Raw genomic sequence first — 18,675 nt, 5'->3', positions numbered from 1 at the left:
GATGAGGCTTGGGCTTTGGGATTTTTAGGAGTCTAATGTGAGAAGCTGGGAAACAGTTATAGCAATAGTATAAGCCCACCAGGGTACAGGATTTTTGAAAAACCTAAGTCAAACCATCCTGTTTATCTTTGTTTTGCTAAGAACCACCTACGAATGGTACACTGTAGGTCACACTGAAACTCACAGCATACTGGAACTGAGATCATCTAGTTTAGAGATTGCAAATGGACAAACATTAGGGCATTTATGGCTCTCACACATGTTAAGCCTGCATAACATTTTTAAAAACTTGAAATTAGTTGCCAATACTTAGAGTGTTCATATAAAAATCAAGCTATTTGGCTTCTTTAAAAAAACCAGAAGATCTGATAACTTTGGACCTGCAGAGCAGTACAGGACAGAGCTTAGTAGTAGTTTAGTAGTAGTATCCTCTGGATACTCACTTAGTGGTCAAAGTCCTGCTTAAATTTGGTACCCAGAGTGAAATGTAACACCTTAGGGGTATTGATACAACTAGTAGTACACTAATTTTTCTGTGTGGTCATGTGATAATATAAACAGGTGGTTCATGTTGAGCCTAAGGCCAACTGAAATCCCCTAGTCTTTTTTTATACGAAATAATACAAGGCCAGGTTTCTTCACCCAAATGTATATAGCTTATTTAATTTAAATGAATATGTTAAATTTATAATCTGTTTAATTTCATCTTGATGGGGTCACTTTGGCACTCTGTTGATTTGTTGCTGTCATCTGTTAGCAATGTTGGGTTGCCCGACCTCAAATCAGATGTTTCTGATGCCTTCATCCAAATCACTGATTTAAAAAATTAAGTTAAATAAGACAGAGCTCTGTGACATATCAATAGAGACCAAAATCACACCATTTTAGTAGTCAACAATTTGTTTAAATGTCTGAATAGATGTCCATATATTACACCATCAAGGCCATATTTTTCTTACTGACAAGGCTTTAGGAAACCCTTTCAGGAACCAATTTATACTGTCTATTCCACTCCTAGCAATATAACAACACAATCAAAAGAAAAACTAGGTTAAGTGCTTGATGAATCCAAGTGGGTTACTAATGATTACTTCCTTTTACAAGTACTTATAAACCATTTTGCTGCATAGACACATTAAGCTTGTCAAAATCTATGATTTCCCCATTTTTAAAAATCAGGATACTAGAAGTCATTAGCTATTTTTTGCTGTAGGCTAGCTGGCTACTTTAGTATGTGCCAATCCCCCCCTTTGAATCTTCACCCGATGGAAATGAAATTAAGATCATAAAGAAATTCTACTTCAGCAGAATTCAGGACTGAGGAGAACAAAGAGACGTAAATCATGCATGTAGAACCACGACCCTGCCAATACTGAGAAACCTGAGATAGAGCCTATTAAGCCACAAATGGCAGACATTTCTTTTTCAATGTGAAAAGTAACAGATTTAAACAGGAACTTTTAGTGTTACCATACTTAATGCCATTCTTGATCCAGTGATTATCTCAAAACAGGCAAAGAGTTTTAAATAACTTGACCAATTGGAAATCTCTTGGTATGCCAAGGCCATCCTGGTAGAAAAGCCCAGGTTCTTGTGCTCTCTGATAAACTATCAAAAGCACAGTTTCAGTCCTAGGAAGCTGATCCTCTGAGAATTATTTTGGGATTCTTCGGAGTTCATTCATGAGCCAAAGGGCACTACTAAGCAGAGCCAAGGAGCCTGACTGGTGAGTGGCAGCCAAAGGAGTTGGAACATACATCAGGAGAGTACTAATGCCCAGGCCCACCTGTTAAAAAGGAAAGAAAGCAATAAGAAAAGCAATAACCACACATTCGGACTGAAAATGACCAGACGTGGATAACCAGATACACAAACCTCTATACTCTCCCATCATTATATATTTAAAATATATATCTTTTTAATTTCACAAGCAAATATGCTTATAATGATGGAAATCTCAACAGAATAGATAAACCTAAAATTCCCCTTAATTATCTTTCATCCCATCCCAGTTCCCTGTTACCAGTTTCTACACACTTGTACTTTTTTGTGTTTTTTTAAAGAAACCGTTTTGCTCTATCACCCAGACTGGAGTATGGTGGTATAATCATAGCTCAGTACAACCTCCAAATCCTGGGCTCAAGCGATCCTCCCAGCTCAGCCTCCTGAGTCTCAAGGACAGGAGCACACCAGCATGTCCTGCCACTTTTTAGATTTTCTGTAGAGATGGGGTCTGACTAGGTTGCCCACATTGGTCTTGAACACCTGGCCTGAAGTGATCATGCCACCTTGGCCTCCCAAAGTAATAGGATTACAGACATGAGCCACCAGGCCTGGCTCCCCACTTATATTTTTGTATAAATGTTTATAGAGAAACATAACAGTTTTGACCTTTTAAAAAATATATTCTTCTGTCAGTTACTTTTTTTTTTCACTTAACAGTATATCTTGAGATCTTATTATTTTAAACTGCTGCACAGTATTCCACAGCATGGACATACGATAGTTGTTATTTAACTATTTGGGTTGTTTCCAATTTTTCACTATCGCAATAATTCTATGATGAGTTTCCCTATACAAAATTCTTTGTGCATTAGACTACTTTTAGGGCAGACACTAGTAAGTTAATTTGCTGGACCAAAGGATTATATATTTAACATTCTAAAAGATATTGCCAGATTGCCCTCTGGGATAAGCTACACCAACTCATGCTGTCACTAAGAATATGTGAAGGTATCCATTTTCCCATATCCAGGCCAATACCTGATTATTTTTTCTTTTCCTTTTTTCATTTCTTTCCAATGTGAAAGGCACAAAATGGTACTCATTATTTTAATTTGCTCCTCTCTGATCATGAGTGAAGCTAAACAGCTTTTCCTGTTTATTGGCCCTTCATCAATAATAATTCTCTTGTGAGAATTGTGTGTTGATATCCTTTACTCAGTTTCTGGTTATTAATCTTTTAAACTACTATAAATTATTGAGAATATTTCCTCCTAGTCTGTCACCTTTCCTTTTTAACTTTGCTTTGGGGATACTGTCAGACCAAAAAGAAGTGGTTTATACCTGTGTGTACGCCACAGCCAGCAGAGTCACTGCTGCCACCCTGGTCCTTCTAGGAAGGGGAATTCTCCGGGAGAGGAAGTAGAGAGCTGTAATGGCAGTGACTGAAGTGATTCCCTGCAGGGAAGAAAGAGTCATCACAAGTGCCAGGTTTACATGCATCTCCTCTGGAACCACTGAGCCATCACCAAGTACTTCCCTGCACATGACTGCTCTTCAGTTCCACCCTCATTACTTCTCAGCCTCCTGTACAATCCTCTTCTACTTGCCACTTAAATGCCGGTGTCACCAGGGCTCCACCTAAGGTTCTGCATGTATCACTTTATACACACTTATACACTCCCAGTGACTTTACACCTACCTTCCAATGTGGGTGTCCCCCAGATGTGGCCCTTCCTCCTTAAATAATTATTTGCATACATATCCCTAATTTTACCTCTACTCTAATCTTATGTTCTTAAAGCAGGGCTGACCCCAGCACATAAAGGTTACTATTTTCCTGGGCTGTAAGTGGAGAGGTGGTGCCACTGCTGCTAAGGGCTGAAAAAGACCTGAAGTCTCATTTTCATCCCCACCCCATCTGAACAAGGGTCCAGGACTGGCAATAAGGTTGCCTTTCCCCTTTCCTGATGTCAGGGAGAATGTTTCTCTACCAAATTTCTACATCTACTTCACTTCTTTTCCTTTTCAGAGCTGTACACAATGACAACTTCAACCAGACTTTACTTATGCCAAAATACTGTTTGGAGATGGGGACTGAGCCCACCCAAGGGAACCTGCCCATCCTTAGGCCAGCGCCCCTTGGATACCTGAGTCCTCTGCCCCTGTCTCTCTGGACATACTATTATCACACCCACACTCAATATGCCTCCATTTGATGACATCCTCCCATCTCTAGCTCAACACTCATTCTGATGGTCCCACTTCTGTTGGTCATGTTTTAAGCATGCCACAGAAGAAACTTTAAGATCTCTTTTGATCTTTCTTCACCATTATTCCTAACAGCCAGTCTTTACTAACTCTGTTCCTTTAAATCCTCTCATTCACCATTCTCAATTCCCACTCCCAGCACATAGCCTCAATGCCATCTCTCTCCCTGGCATTGCATATGGCCATTTCCTTGCCACTGATCTTTCCCTGCTCCTATTCATCATGCCCAGGCTGCCACGCCGATCTTACATGGCCCATAGCAGACCCTAAAAACATATTAGCTTAAATACACTGAAAAGCATTGCTAAAGCTCCTGACCCTTGGATTTTGGTTCAGCTCTGATAGCTATGTGCTTGGCAATCATGGTCTCTGCAATGTCCTCTCTACTCAGCTTCATTTCTGCTGAAATGACTCTCGGTATGTGCAGGATTGAGGGATGTTATCATCTGCCAGGTGGTGAAAGGCATATTCACAATTTAAGAAGCTGACAATAACCTGAAAGCTAGAATTTGGCTGGAGAGGGTATAAGTAATGAGGACAAAGATATCAGATCAGAGAAGTAGTCTTAGAATTGCTTCCAAAAAGAAGAGGAAATAGAATTCCTGCTCTACCCTCTCACAACTGCCATCAGTGCTTCCCTGATACCCCGAAGCCTGCGAGAGGCTCCAAGTGCTCTCTCTGGCAGGTAACCACTGGTCATACTTACCAGAATCCGGTGATCAAACTGCACCATAGTAGGATTCTCAAAAACATTCCTCAAGATGGGGGAAAAGGTAAAGAGATCCTCTGGGATCCAGGATTCTCCCATTTTGGGGAAGGAGTTGTAAACAAGCCCGGCATCCAGCCCTGCCACAAAAGCCCCTGTATTCCAAAGTAAACAGTATTTATTAAAATGAGAGAAAGAATAGACCATATACTAGTTCTGTCACAGAAAAGGCCTATTATCCCACAGTTAGACAAAGGGAATAGTCAGAGAATAACTAGTAAGAACTACAATAGAGGTACTCAAATAGGGAATATATATCACAATCACCACAAAAACTTAAACCCCCTCTATCCTTACCTACTCCTACTCCAAGATTCTGCCTCTCCTAGAGAAGTGGACAAGAAGCTCTGAGGGGAGAGGCATAGAGGTTTGGAAAAATTCCCTTAGTGATACTGATGCCCTCCCCACCCACCGCAGAGTATTATTGATCTATTTTGCAAATGCCCTTTCCCCAGATATCTGCACAGCTGATACCCTCACTCCTTAGGTCTCCACTCAAATATCACCTACAAAGAGCTCTGCCTTAACGATCCTAGATAAAATGGCACTCCCCTACCGCACCTCTCTCTATCTCCGTATCCTGGCTTTATTTTTCTTCACAGCAGTGACTATCATCTGACACATTATGTTTTTGTTTTTGTTTTGGAGACAGGGTCTCAATCTGTTTCCTGGGCTAGACTGCAGAGGCATCATCATAGCTCACTGCAACCTCAAACTCCTGGGCTCAAGCAATCCTCTTGCCTCAGTCTCCCAAAGTGCTAGGATTACAGGTATGGGCCACCGTGCCCAGTCCACTAATGTTTTTGTTTTTATTGGGCATTATCTGTCTTCTCTAAGTATTCAATAAATGTCTGTTCAATGAACACAAAAATGAGGAAAACCCCCAAATTTATAAAAACTAAATCCTAGATAAATACATAAAGAGGGTACCCATGAATTAATGGATAACTGATCTGTTATCTATTATCAAAGAAAATTCAGAGAAGTTTGGACTACATTCCTTATTTTTGTGAATGCCACTTATTAAGTCAAAATTCACACTCTCATACCAAAAAAACAAAAAGAAAAATTAAAGAGTTGAGTGGATCACTAGTTTGAATCATTTTTATTCCAGGGAATGCTGTCCAATAGAACTTTCTATAAGAATGGAAGTGTTCTATATCTGTGCTGGGGAATATAATAGCCACTAGTCACATGTGCCTATTTAGCTTTTGAAATGTGGCTGGTATGACTACAGAACTAAGTTTTAAATTTTATTTAATCTTAATTAATTTAGGTTTAAATAACCACATGAGGCTATGGATTCCTCTAATGGCTAGTGCAGTTCTAGAGTGAAAGAGATAGAGGTGGAGGTGTGGTTTAAAGAAAGAAAAGCCTGTGTTGGTCTCTGCACCAATGAACTTCCCACCTTTAACCATCTCTGAGGGCAAAGACTTTGGTCTGACCCATTTTGGTATAATATGATAAATTACATATAATATTTGCATAATAATGTAATAGCTAACACGTAGCCTTTGCTACATGCCAGCTACTGTTCTAAGCACTTCACATATATTATTTATACCACTGTCATAACCTCTATTTTATAGATAAGGTCTCTGAGGACTAGAGAGGTTATATAGCTTGCCAAGGCTATATAGTGGTGAAGCTAAGATTTGAACCTAGGCAGTCTGGATCTAGATACATGTTCAATATTTTGTTCAATTGACAGGAAAGTAGGATTTTTGGAAGGGAGAAGGAAAAGAAAACAGAGGGTGAAGATGGTAGGTATGAGAGATGGGTGTCAAAAGGGAATATGAAGATGCAGGAGGAAGGGGCAAAACATTAGGCAAGAGATCCCACCTCAGCATGGAACGCACACAGGCCACATTTGATGAGAAGAATCCTACCTGAGAGAGCTGTGAGAAACACTAGACCTGCTGTTCCATGAGCAAATCGTCTCAGCCGTAGGAGTTGACGGGTTTCAGGCAACTAAATAGGAAAGAAAATCATCCAGATAAACTATATCGTAGGAACCATGAGAGAAAAACAAAGATCTTTAAGGCCAAACCCTAGTGATAACTTAAGATCAGACTTCTCTGACCCCTAGACTAAGTTAAGTACTCCCAGCAGATATTCTGTTCCAACATGCATTATATTTTACCACATTTACTATCTGTCTTCCCTGCTATCCTGTAAGTTTTGTGAAGGCAGAAACTGCCACCTGTCTATCTCACTATAGTAATCCTAGCCTAGTGATTGGCACATAGGTACTCATTATGTATCTGTTCAATAACCAAATGACTTACATTATTCAGGGAAAAAATGCTTCATCATAGTTGAAGTGATGTGGCTTAATATATATAGGACTGAATTTTCAAGTTGTGTGTGATACCAGTGCTCAGCAAATACAGTTAGAATCAAAAAATGCATAAAAAGCTTAGAGTGGAAATTCTTACATTTAGTGTTTTTGGTAAAGTCAAAATTTTTTTTTGTTTTTACTATAGCCAACTTCTGATACTAATAAGTGAATCATCAAATATTTGTTAAAAACTTTATAAATAGTTGACTACAAAGATATGAAGGCGTTAAGTCAGAACGCTACTCTCAAGTGGTTTACAATCTAGCATATGAAATTTAGGTAACATTACCAAGATATCATAGGACAGTAAATTATTGCTGTCCAATAGAACTTTCTGTGATGATGGAAATGTTTCTATCATCTGTGCCTAATGAGAACTTGAAACATGGCTAGTGTGACTGAAAAATAAACAGTTAATTTTTTTCAAATATAAAGTTTAAGTAAATACAAAGTTTATTTAAATAAAGTTAATTTTATTTAATTAAAATTTAAATAGCCATATGTAGCTAGTAGCTACTGTGTTAGACAGCATAGCACCATATGGCTAATTGACTATCATCTCAAATCCTTTCCATAATTAAGTGGAATATAAGTAAATAAAAAGAGAAAAAGAATAGATAGAAAGTCATCAGTAACCTTTAAGAGTACAATTTCAGTAGAAAACAACTGTGTATATATGTGTAAGTGTATATGGATAGGGTTTGGTGGGGAAGACAATAATAGGGATTGAAAAGAAGGAATGGACTATCAGGAAGTAGAGCTATAAATATCAGCAATTCATTTTGGAAGTCTGGCTTTGAAACTGAGAAGAACAGGAATTATTCAGATATGGATTGTCTACAACATCAATGTTTCAACTCTGTCTGTCTTCTTTATGGGAATGACTCCCAAGTCAACACCGCCAGTCCTTTATGGGATCTAAGCCACTAGCTCCAACTACCTAATGGATGATTCCACTCAAGAGTCCTACCGTCATCTCAAACTTCTCTCCATGAACAGTTTACACAGGTTAACCCACGATTTCAATACCTAATATCATACTCATTTTTTTTAAATACTAGGAAAAAAATGCCCTACAAGGGTGTGGTGGTATTATTAATTAAGGCCTCAAAAGTCTTGCCTTGCTTCTAAATCAAAGCATAAAATGTAAAAACTAGTATTTTCCTTTCATCAGCATATAGAAAAATACTTTTAGACAAAATCACTAAGATTTACTATATTGTTAGCCTTGAATGGCAGATCCTCATTTAACAAACAATACAATATGCCTCTTGTACACCACCAGAAGTTCAGAAATAGGTCTGTCCTAACCTTCCCTGCCTCACCATCCACTGTCCCTTCTGGAGTCAAAGTTAAAGGGGCTGGGATATCTCTTGTTGGGACTCTTTCCCATATATTTTTTTTAATTCGTGTTTCACCTTCCCTCAATAGAAAATATTGACAAAATACTCAGCTCTTATATGATCCAATGGTTCTATTTCTAGATATATATCCAAAAGAACTGAAAGCAGGGTCTCGAAGAGTTATTTGTATACAATTCTACCTTGTGCTGAGGGAGCAGTAGTGAGAGCGAGGTCCACAAGCTGGCACAATAAAGAACAAGGGCTGATCCCAGGTGGGCAGCAAGGCGATACTGGCTGACCCGAGGGATGTCGTGAGAGTCTGGTTTTTCTTCTAATCCACTTTTCACCATATACCATCCCAACAGACCCTAGAACCCCAAAGAAAAGAGGCAAATAAAACAAGGTTGAAACTGTCTGTTCAACTTTACTGAGGAAGTGAGTTTTATCATGAGTATCCCTACCTAACCCCTCCTCTTTCCATACCCTCCCATATACCTAGTGTCCCAAAAGTCAAGACCTATCCACAATTCTACATATATTGCCATTAATATTTAACCACTCTTTAGAATAACATTTTACTGAAGTATAATTCAAATATATAAAATGGCCCAAAATTGTATTTGCATGCAAAATCTTACAAATACTTGATATAATTTGACATTCTACAAACCAGTAAAATATGAAAATAAAAAGGTAACTGATTTTATGAAAACTAGATTGAAGCTTTAGAAAAGCTTAACAAAGGTAACTGCTTAAAAAATAATTACCATTAAGTTAGGTGGGAATAAGACAATTATAAAAGTTTTAGGGAGAAATCATAAAAATCTGTAAGGTTTTGCATGCAGATTGCTTTACAAATATCTAAGTTCTTAGTCTTAAGGAAAATTAAACTCGAAATCACAGTTTATGTTTAGGGAGATACAAGAGATATGGGGACTCACAGTCAAAGAAAAGGCCTTGGCCCTGGATTTACAAAGTTGTTAATGAAAAAAGTACAATTTCAAGTTTAAAAGTTGACAGTGTTTATCATATTCTACAATTCTCGGCTTTAATTGGCTTTTTCAATCAACCAAATATCTGTTAGTTCCAATCACATCAGATAAGATACAATCCTTTCACCCCTACTCTCCCAAACCAGTAGAATCATGTCAAAGAGCTGAGATTCTGCCACTTCTACTACACATATACTTTTCAGGAAATATTTTTGGGCATTTCTTTCCCCTTTCAAGATTACCCTGGATACTGTAATTACCTTGATTTCACCTGCATGAGACACTGAAAGATGAAGGCATATACAGTGTGATTCACTGGCACTGACTTTTTTCTTCTCATAACCCTGACACCTTCAATTTCTGCCTGCCTAGTTATCTGTTTTTGGTCTTGGGTTTTGTTCTTTTTTTTTTAATTCTAAAATATAACTCTCATTTTGTTCCACCTACCTTTCCCTAGTTACTTTTATTGGTGTCGAACTCTGTTTCTATTGCCTCTATTTCTTCTCTCTCACCTCCCTCCTTAACCACTTTGGTATGAGCGTCGACTATAGTCGATAGCCACTGATGAATGTGCACAGCCGAGTGTGGACTTTAGCCAACAGCCGTGATAGGAAGGTGCACAGCTGAGCGTCGACTTTGGTCTATAATTTTTTTTTTTTTTGAGACAGAGTCTCGCTTTGTTGCCCAGGCTAGAGCGAGTGCCTTGGCGTCCTAGCTCACAGCAACCTCAAACTCCTGGGCTCGAGTGATCCTTCTGCCTCAGCCTCCCGGGTAGCTGGGACTACAGGCATGCGCCACCATGCCCGGCTAATTTTTTCTATATATATCAGTTGGCCAATTAATTTCTTTCTATTTATAGTAGAGACGGGGTCTCGCTCTTGCTCAGGCTGGTTTTGAACTCCTGACCTTGAGCAATCCGCCCGCCTCGGCCTCCCAAGAGCTAGGATTACAGGCGTGAGCCACAGCGCCCGGCCTTGGTCTATAATTTTGAATTGACTTTTCTAATTTCTCATTTACCAAAATAAAATTGTGAACATTTAAAAACAACGTAATAAAAACATATATGTATATGTTACCTATTCTGATTTACATTACAAGCTGCCTGTAAAGTAAAACAAGCTTTCAGTGCTTTAAAGCTTTCCTCATCACACAAGAGCAAAACGGATTCGTCAATGCACAGCACAAACTATCGTGCAGACTATGAGTGCTGGCTGTGGGCAAGGTTTCGTGACTGGTGAGCGCCGTACCAAAGTGGTTTTAATCTCTCATAATTGGCTCATCTTACCACTTCTGAGTTAAATTAACTAATTAGCTTCCTCCTGATCAAATTATGATGTTTCATTGATGCACTGATACTCTCCCTTAGGATCTCTACACCTTGGCCCAAATACTCCTACGTGTCCTCTCCTAATTCCTTTTCTTGGCTCTAGATTTCACCCAACTGCTTAACGGTGGAAATCTTTCAAAGCTCTTTTCTTTAAGAGTTCAACTTATGTGATTTTAGTCATCATTTATACTAGAGTATCTCTGAGCTGTATCTATATTGTAAGATACTTCATCCCACATAATGTTTCTCTCTTTTGGAACTTTCCGACTTGCTTCTGTAGCCATTCTAGCATAGGGATCCCACTTTCCCACAGCAGGCAAGTTAAAAAGAGGGAAGAGACAAGAACCCAAGAGGAGAGCCATGATGGGAAAGTAACTCTACTTCTTATGGCACATGAAAATATACTACTGAGTGCTTACTGATTCCAGACACTAAACCAAGTACTTTATATGCATGATCCCATTGAATAGTCACACAACTCTAAACGATAGGCACTGTTATGATACCCACTTACAGAGGTTACATGATTTGCCCTAAGTGGCAGAGCGGGGGCTTAAAGCCAGGCCTACGACACATGCTCTTACTCACTCTGTTATAGTACCTCAAATATTACTTCCTTAAAAACAATGCCAACTAGGAAGCTCCTGGGAGCATCTCTGGTTTCCCAATCTTGAATAAATCTTACCTGGAAGCAGACTAAGCCACAGAGGGCAAGAACACGTCCTTTCATGCTACGACTGAGCCAGCCCTTTCTCCAAAAGTAGGCAGCAGGCAGGATGTATGCGAGGCCTACAAGGCGACCCCACATTCGGTGTGAGTACTCCATGTACCAGATGAACTTGAATTCTGCCAATGTCATATCATGATTCAAGCTGGTGAAATGGGAAGTCAAAAAAAAGAATGAGGAAATATCCATCTGATTTTTATTTTTCTACAAAATGCAGAAACATTCTCAATCTTGCAGCTTGGTATGTCTGCCCTCTTCCTCATCAGTGACCTCAGAATGACTTTGGAATTGGAGGCTTAGAAGAGGCAGCTCACTAAACATAAATGAGCTAAAGATCAAGAAATAAAGCAATCTAACCATTCTGGAGGGTTTAAATAAGCAAAATATTGAATGGGCCTAGTGAGATATTTACCTGATTATTAGTATCTCTAATACTTACATTTTAAATTCTGGAAATTGCTGGTATCTTTGGAATTCTGCTTCCCATTCCTCTTGGCTTGTAGGTGGCTTCATCTCCTTTATTAAATGCCAATCTACCATTGAGAGGCCAGACTCTGTTAACCTTAGGATAAGAAAGAAATTTTGGGATGTGTGTATGATGCTGGATTACTCATGAAGAGTTTAGAGCAACAAGTGTAGCTGAACTTAACTCCTCTAAAAGTAAACACATAGTTTCATTGTTTCCTCTTTTCATACCTTTCTCTCTTTCTGCTTAGAATTTTGTCAGAAACAGCTGTCATCTGGTACAAATTTCTTTATCCTCATATTTTCTCAATCCTTTCCTCCAATTTTCCCCGCTTCTTTCTTTCACTAGCATTCCTTAACAGGCAAAATCAACCCCTAGACCAAAGAAATATGTCCTAAATGCATAACCAACATTATATATACAGGGAAATGAGATTTGATAGAGGTATTCAAGTTTAGGTTCTTGAGTGAATCTGAAGACAATAAAACTCAAATTTGTTGCAGTTTCCCATAAAAGTCTATATGACACATATGGTATTTTGAAATAAGGGCACAGGGAATGTGGAAAGAATTTGAGGAAGACCCCTTTTATTAAAACCAGAAAGTATTTTCATCAAAAGGAGTTAGGGGTCCTACCATAAAAGGCTGATTTTAGGCCTAGGCAAGAAATCTAGAAGATGAGCCTGGAACATATTATTATATCAGAAAGCAAGGAAGCTATCAAAGGTGACTAGGGTCCTGTTAAAGATGCCAGAGCCAATTTCAAGGGATTCCCCCAACTAAAGATGTGATAATTTGGGCAAATCATCAACACCATCATTGCAATGGACTGAAACATATTAACTGTGTTTAAACCTATGAACTCATAATACCGTGTTTCCCGAATGTGTTTAAACCTATGAATTCATAATAATACCGTTTCCCTAAAAATAAGACCTACCCTTAAAATAAGCCCTAGCAGGATTTCTAAGCATTTGCACAATATAAGCCCTATACTGAAAATAAGACCTAGTGATGGGCGTGGCTACGCAGCATATCTGCACAACCCACACATTTCATCACAGAGCAGTAAAGACTATAAGCAGCCCTTCTCATCTGCCCCATCGTGACAGCTAGTATCCCAGAGGTGACCGGAAAGGTACAGGCAGCCCCACCCAACAAGGTTGGCTCCCCCTGTCAAGTCCCGGCCATCCTGTGCCTGCTGCAAGCTGAGGCTTCGAGGGGAAAGTCTCCTCAGTGAAGTGAGGAGCGGGATGCTCCGCTTTAGGTATTGTGTATCCCCAGGGGGAAGAAGAAAAGCTGTGGCTGCCATTTTACTCAGCACTGTGGGCCTCTCTCACCCCCCACAAACACCAGGGGATAGGAGAAAAGCATCAGCAAGCAGTCTCCTACTGAGCCCAGAGAGATCATTTCTGCTCCACTGTGCAGACTGGACCTAGTGCTCCCGGGATCGCTGATAAATAAGCCAGCCCTTACATATCAGCTTTGGTGGCCTATCTCTGCTTTTCCTGAGTATCTGTGCCCCAGGACAAGATAAGTGCAAAAAGAAAGAGCTATTCTGTTGAGTATAAGAAAAAAATTATGGAGGACTCCAAGGGCAAGAATCTTACGGCTTTCTGCAAAAAGAAGTTGGACATCCGAATAGTCCGAAAATGGCGGGCAGAATACGATAGCCTCAGTCTACATGTGGATAGAGGAAATGCTAAGAAGCACAAGTGTGGTTCAGGTCAGCAACCTTTATTTCCTGAGCTGGAAGACACGATCAGTGAATGGATTGCTGACAGGAAAACAAAGGCTTTGGTTGTGCACAGGGCTGATATTCAATGATTTGCCCTTGCAATGGCACCACAATTAGAAATATCCCCAGAAGATTTCAAAGCATCACAACACTGGCTGGATGGCTTCCTTCAGTGATATGAACTGTCTCTAAGAAAATCAACAACACTGTTTAAGTTAGAAGATGCTAAAGTTATTAAGTGAGCACTTGCATTCAAGTCCTTTGTTGATGGCATCGACTTTTCTAAATACCAACTTTGCAACATGATTGCTATGGATCAAACTGCAGTGTTTATGGATCAAGGAGCCCAAATGACAATTGAACAGAGGGGTGCCTCCTCAATCTACGTTCCCTCCACTGGTCATGAAAGCTCACGCGTTGCCTGTATTTTGGTAATTCATCTGGGTGGAAAGAAAGTCACACCTCTTATCATCACTAAGGGCAAGAAAGATAAGATTGAACGGTGTTTCCAACATTTATGTTCTTGAAACCGAAAAAGCCTGGTGCACACAAGCAGTTAAAAGGAAGTGGCTTGATTTAATGCTGCCACTTGTTTTCCAAAGTGGCCAAAGAGGTCTGCCAATATGGGATTCAGCCAGCACTCACCATGCTAAAGACATGAAGAACTTCCTTGCAGAGAGAAGAATAGATCAAATAATGATTCCTGCAGGAATGACTGCCTATCTGCAGACTCTTGATATTGCAATAAACAAGCCATTCAAAGACCATTTGTGCATGGAAATTAACGACTACATTGAAAATAGAATGACAAGAAATCAGCGTGGAAACTTTGTGAAGCCTAGCCTGCAAGAGGTCGTGATTTGGGTGAAGAATTCATGGGATAAAATCACTGACAGTATTGTTATCAATGCACTCCAAGCAGGTTACATGGATAAGAGCTGCTCATTTAATGAGAGCTCTGTTGCTTGACATGAGAGATCGAGGCCAATGGTTCTAAAGGAAATAGAGTCGCAAGAAATTCAGGATGATATTAGTGTCACTAAAGTTGGTATTCAACCCCCCACTGCTAAATTTGACTGGCTTTAAAAAAAAAAAAAAAAAAAAAAAAAAAAAAAGAAATTCAGGATGGAATTCGGGGTTTGGAGAGTTATGATGATGTTCCAGAAGAAGACGACTTAAATATATTTGAATAAATGTAGATTGTTGTAGCGTACTTAAAAAAAAATAACATATCCCCTGAAAATAAGCCCTAGGGTGTCTTCTTGAGGAAAAATAAATATAAGATCATCTTATTTTCGGGGAAACACGGTACTTTAAAAACTCAAAACACTTTGTCTTTGGAGAATCTTGGGAAGCAATTTATTTTGAAAGCTGGTGAATAAAGGGAAAGAATCAAGTATTTATCCTGCCTTTCCTATAAAAACCGTTCTTTGGGATAACCAAACTGTTGATGAGAGAAATTTTTTCTTTAGAGTTCAGCGAATAAAATATTACAGTTTTTTAAACCTAATGAAGTAATGGACCTAGGCAATGGTAATTAATGGCTGTTGACATCTCTAATAGACACCAGTTATTCATGAATGTTTAATCACCTATGAAGTATTTTGCCCCCTTGTCCTCAATCTGAATCTGATCAAGCAACAACCTATATACAGAAAATATAGTGGACAAAGGGTCATGTTAAACATCACCCTCATAGATCTGCAATCAACACAATCTAGACTGTGGGTAACTACAGGACAAGCTTCTTGAACAACAAGGAGGGAGAGAAGAGTCTAAATCTATAAAGGCTCTTTAGAGATTTACAGAAACCTAAGAGACATATGAACCAATTGTAATGTATGAAACTTAATGGGGTTTAATTCAAACAAACAAACTGTAAAAAAAGTTTTGAGACAAACTTGAACTCTGATTGGAGAGAAAAAAATCTACACAACCATGCACAAATACCAGTTAAGACCTAAACCAGTCCTTACGAAAATCTACTACTAATAAAACACTGAAGTGTTCTAGGACAGGGCAAGCTATCAGATATGTTCCCTCTTTACGGCCCCAGTTTCTCAATGTATAAAATGAGGGAGCTAGACGAGATGCTCCCTAAGATCCCTTTCTCCTCAGTTACTCTGTGCTTCTACTGATGACCAAAATACCTGACTCACTATGAGCAAATTACTCACCTAGTTACTCCACCAAGAATAACTGCTCCAGCCACTGTTCCACTGCAGACCAGGAGCCATCGGCCCACCACCCGCTCAGCAGCCTTTGAAGGAAGGGTCACTGTACCCTTTCCAGATTGCAAAGCTACTTCAGAGATGGTGCTGTACTGCCCTGGCCTCAAAGGGCGCCTGATGCCACAGCTGCAACCACACTAAAGATCAAGACAGACAAATTACAACGAGAAACAGAGAAAGGCTGTTACCCACACTCAATCCCACTCTGACGAGGGTGAGGTACTCTCCGTATGGCTGCATCTCCACAGCTTCTGCCCTGGTAAATCATCATCTCTTATCTGGACTACTGCATCTACCTTCCAGCTCTTTTTCCTGTCTCAAGTCTTGCCTCACTCCAATCCATCCCAACACTACATGAATCTTTCTAGTCTCTGCATACCTCCCCCAGACTTCTACACCTAGACACGGATTATTTTCTTTCTCCTCTGGGTATTTTTTTTTTAGAGACAGGTGTCAATCTGTCACCCATGCTGGAGTGGAGTGGTGTGACCATAGTTCACTACAACCTACCTGCTGGGCTCAAGTGATACTTCTGCCTCAGCCTCCCAAGTAGCTGGGACTACAGGTACATACCACTGTGCCTAGATAATTTCTCTTATTTCTTCGTAGATACAGGGTTTTACTATGTTGCCCAGGCTGGTCTTGAACTCCTGGCCTCAAGAGATCCTCACCTCTCAGCCTCCCACAGTGCTGAGTATTACAGGCGTGAGCCACCATGCCTGGCCTCCTCTGGGTCTTTGAACATGATTTCTCTCTGGCTGGGACACTCCCTATCCCCTGACCGATGATACCTACTGCAGATCTCAGCTTAGAAGTCACCTGCTCTAGGAAGTGTTCTCAGACTCTGCAAGGTCTGCAACAGGTCACTCCTATAGCACATTGTACCTTCCCTATCACATCCCTTAATACACTCTTACTACACCGTAATGTGCAGTCATATAACACTTAATGACAGGGACATGTGTTCTGAGAAATGCATCCTTAGGTGATCTCATCGTTGTGTGAAATTCATGGAGTATACTTACACAAACTGAGATGGTATAGCCTACTACACACGTAGGCTATGTGATAATGGCCTACTGCTCTTATTTCAAACTCCTGACCTCAAGTGATCCTCCTACCTCAGCCTCCTAAAGTACTACGATTAGAGGCATGAGCCACAGTGCCCAGCCCAGCCTACTGCTCTTAGACTACAAACCTGTACAGTATGTTACTATACTGAATAATGTAGGCAACTATAACATGATGGTAAGTATTTGTATATCTAAACATAAAAAAAGGTAAATTAAAAAATGTGGTCTAAAAGATAAAAAGTGGTACGCCTGTATGAAGCAGCTGCATTATAATCTTATGGAACCACTATAGTATATGCAGTCATTGACCAAAATGTTGTTATAAAGCACATGACTGTACCTTCAGGATCATTTGTATCTCCTACTAAACTCTGAGCTCTGGAACAGCAGGGTCTGGTCAGTCTTGCTCTTTCCCTCCCGATAACTTTCTTTCTAACACCATTCCTTTACTTAATAAGACTTCAATAAAAATTTGACAAATGAATGAACTGTGACTTCCTCCAGGGCAGGAACCTTGTGGTATTTATCTTTTTCTTCCTGGTTCCTAATACATAATAATCATTTGATAATTTTTAATTAAGCAAATACAAGCCCCCTTCTGACTCTAATTTGAAGAGTAAAAAGATGCACGTTAGTTTCCTACTTCTGATTAACTGAATAACTTTAGACAAGTAACCCTAAGCCTCAATTGCCTTCTGTGTAGCATGAGGTTATAGTTCTCAAACCTAACTACTTGAGGCCTTTTAGCAAAAATCAACAATACGGGTAACAATTACTGAGTTTTTACCATGTACTAAAGGCTCGATGTATACTAAAGTATTTCCTCACAACAACCTTACAAAGTATTGTTATCCCCATTTTACAGATAAGGAAATTGAGGCACAGAGAGTTTAAGTAACTTGGCCAATATCACACAGCAAGTAACTGAAAGGTACTGAACCCAGGGACTCTGAACACAAGGAAACGCATTGTGGATGAACTGTAAGGAGCTACGGAAACGTGATGCGTGGCTCTGTTACCTTTATCCTGGCCCTTTCACCCCATCCCCGCTTCCGAGACTCGGGGTTCGCTGCAGTGCGGTACCTGTGCTCTAGGCGCCGCCCTGGGAACCAGGAGCCGGAGACACTGGCTCCCCATCAAGGCCTTCAAGGGCGGAAAAAGCAACCGCTGCATCCTGACGACTGTGCACGACCGCTACTTCCACACTCAAGCGCTCTACGATCTCTTTTCTCTGCCACCTAAAGGAAGAGCACTTCCGGGTCAGGCAGAACGCGCCCCTCCTCAGGAAACCGGAGCGAGCAGAGACTGCGCCTGCGCTGGTGACTCCGCTTTCGCTGAGGCTGCTGGGGCGTGGCTGTCAGGGACGCGCAGGGCGCGCTCAGCTGTTGAGGACGCGCTTCTCTGGGCGCGCGCGCCGGAGCCCAGTGTAGGAGTGGAAACCGCAGGCGCACGAGGGAGGAACGCGTGGACCATGAAGAGGCAGGGAGCCCCCTCTGAGCGGAAACGGGCGCGGAAACCGTCCGGGAAGGCCGGTGCGGAAGGTGGCGGGGAAGGGGCGGTCGGCCGACTCGGCTCGCTGGGGCGGGCCCCCGGGAGTCCTGGCCAGTCGTGATTCCCGCGGAGTAGTTTCCTCCAAACCCCTGGCTCTGTACGTTCTGTCATTGAGGCTTACCATGTGT

General features: G+C 40.6%; 2 protein-coding genes across 5 annotated transcripts in view; one reads left to right on the top strand and one right to left on the bottom strand.

The window, feature by feature from the left end:
* Positions 1–633: 633 nt before the first annotated feature.
* Positions 634–18,307, bottom strand: COX15 (cytochrome c oxidase assembly factor COX15). Of its 3 annotated transcripts, XM_012768296.3 has the most exons (9): positions 18,080–18,304; positions 15,870–16,060; positions 11,929–12,051; positions 11,448–11,634; positions 8,644–8,811; positions 6,649–6,730; positions 4,700–4,854; positions 3,067–3,180; positions 634–1,786 (listed from the first exon to the last, which is right to left on the bottom strand). In XM_012768296.3, the coding sequence occupies exons 1-9, from the start codon at positions 18,167–18,169 to the stop codon at positions 1,655–1,657; spliced, it is 1,242 nt and encodes a 413-aa protein (XP_012623750.1). In that variant the 5' UTR covers positions 18,170–18,304; the 3' UTR covers positions 634–1,654. The 3 variants fall into 3 exon arrangements, with proteins under 3 accessions (XP_012623750.1, XP_020136209.1, XP_075865977.1); XM_020280620.2 differs by lacking the exon at positions 15,870–16,060 and having other exon boundaries at positions 18,080–18,183; XM_076009862.1 differs by lacking the exons at positions 634–1,786; positions 4,700–4,854 and having other exon boundaries at positions 3,071–3,180; positions 18,080–18,307.
* Positions 18,296–18,675, top strand: part of CUTC (cutC copper transporter) — a 23,235-nt gene continuing 22,855 nt past the window's right edge. The window contains exon 1 of one of the 2 annotated variants that reach the window (XM_012768312.2): positions 18,296–18,528. In XM_012768312.2, the coding sequence (XP_012623766.1) occupies positions 18,468–18,528 (61 nt within the window). In that variant the 5' untranslated portion in view covers positions 18,296–18,467. Of the gene's footprint in view, positions 18,529–18,561; positions 18,645–18,675 lie in introns of those variants that run through there. The other variant, XM_012768319.2, reaches the window with a different exon arrangement.

The sequence above is a fragment of the Microcebus murinus genome, chromosome 14, assembly GCF_040939455.1.
Source record: "Microcebus murinus isolate Inina chromosome 14, M.murinus_Inina_mat1.0, whole genome shotgun sequence".
Taxonomy (NCBI): Eukaryota; Metazoa; Chordata; class Mammalia; order Primates; family Cheirogaleidae; genus Microcebus; species Microcebus murinus.
Note: the sequence above shows the minus strand (reverse complement) of the source record. Positions and strands in the feature narration are given on the sequence as shown.

Excerpts from the sequence above, each read along its gene's own strand:
- COX15 (XM_012768296.3), bottom strand. The coding sequence starts at position 18,169 with ATGCAGCGGTTGCTTTTTCCGCCCTTGAAGGCCTTGATGGGGAGCCAG. Across the intron at positions 8,812-11,447 it reads GTGGCTTAGTCTGCTTCCAG|GGTCTGTTGGGATGGTATAT; the intron begins GTAAGATTTATT and ends TTGGGGTTCTAG. Across the intron at positions 1,787-3,066 it reads TGGCTGTGGCGTACACACAG|GTGGGCCTGGGCATTAGTAC; the intron begins GTATAAACCACT and ends CCTTTTTAACAG.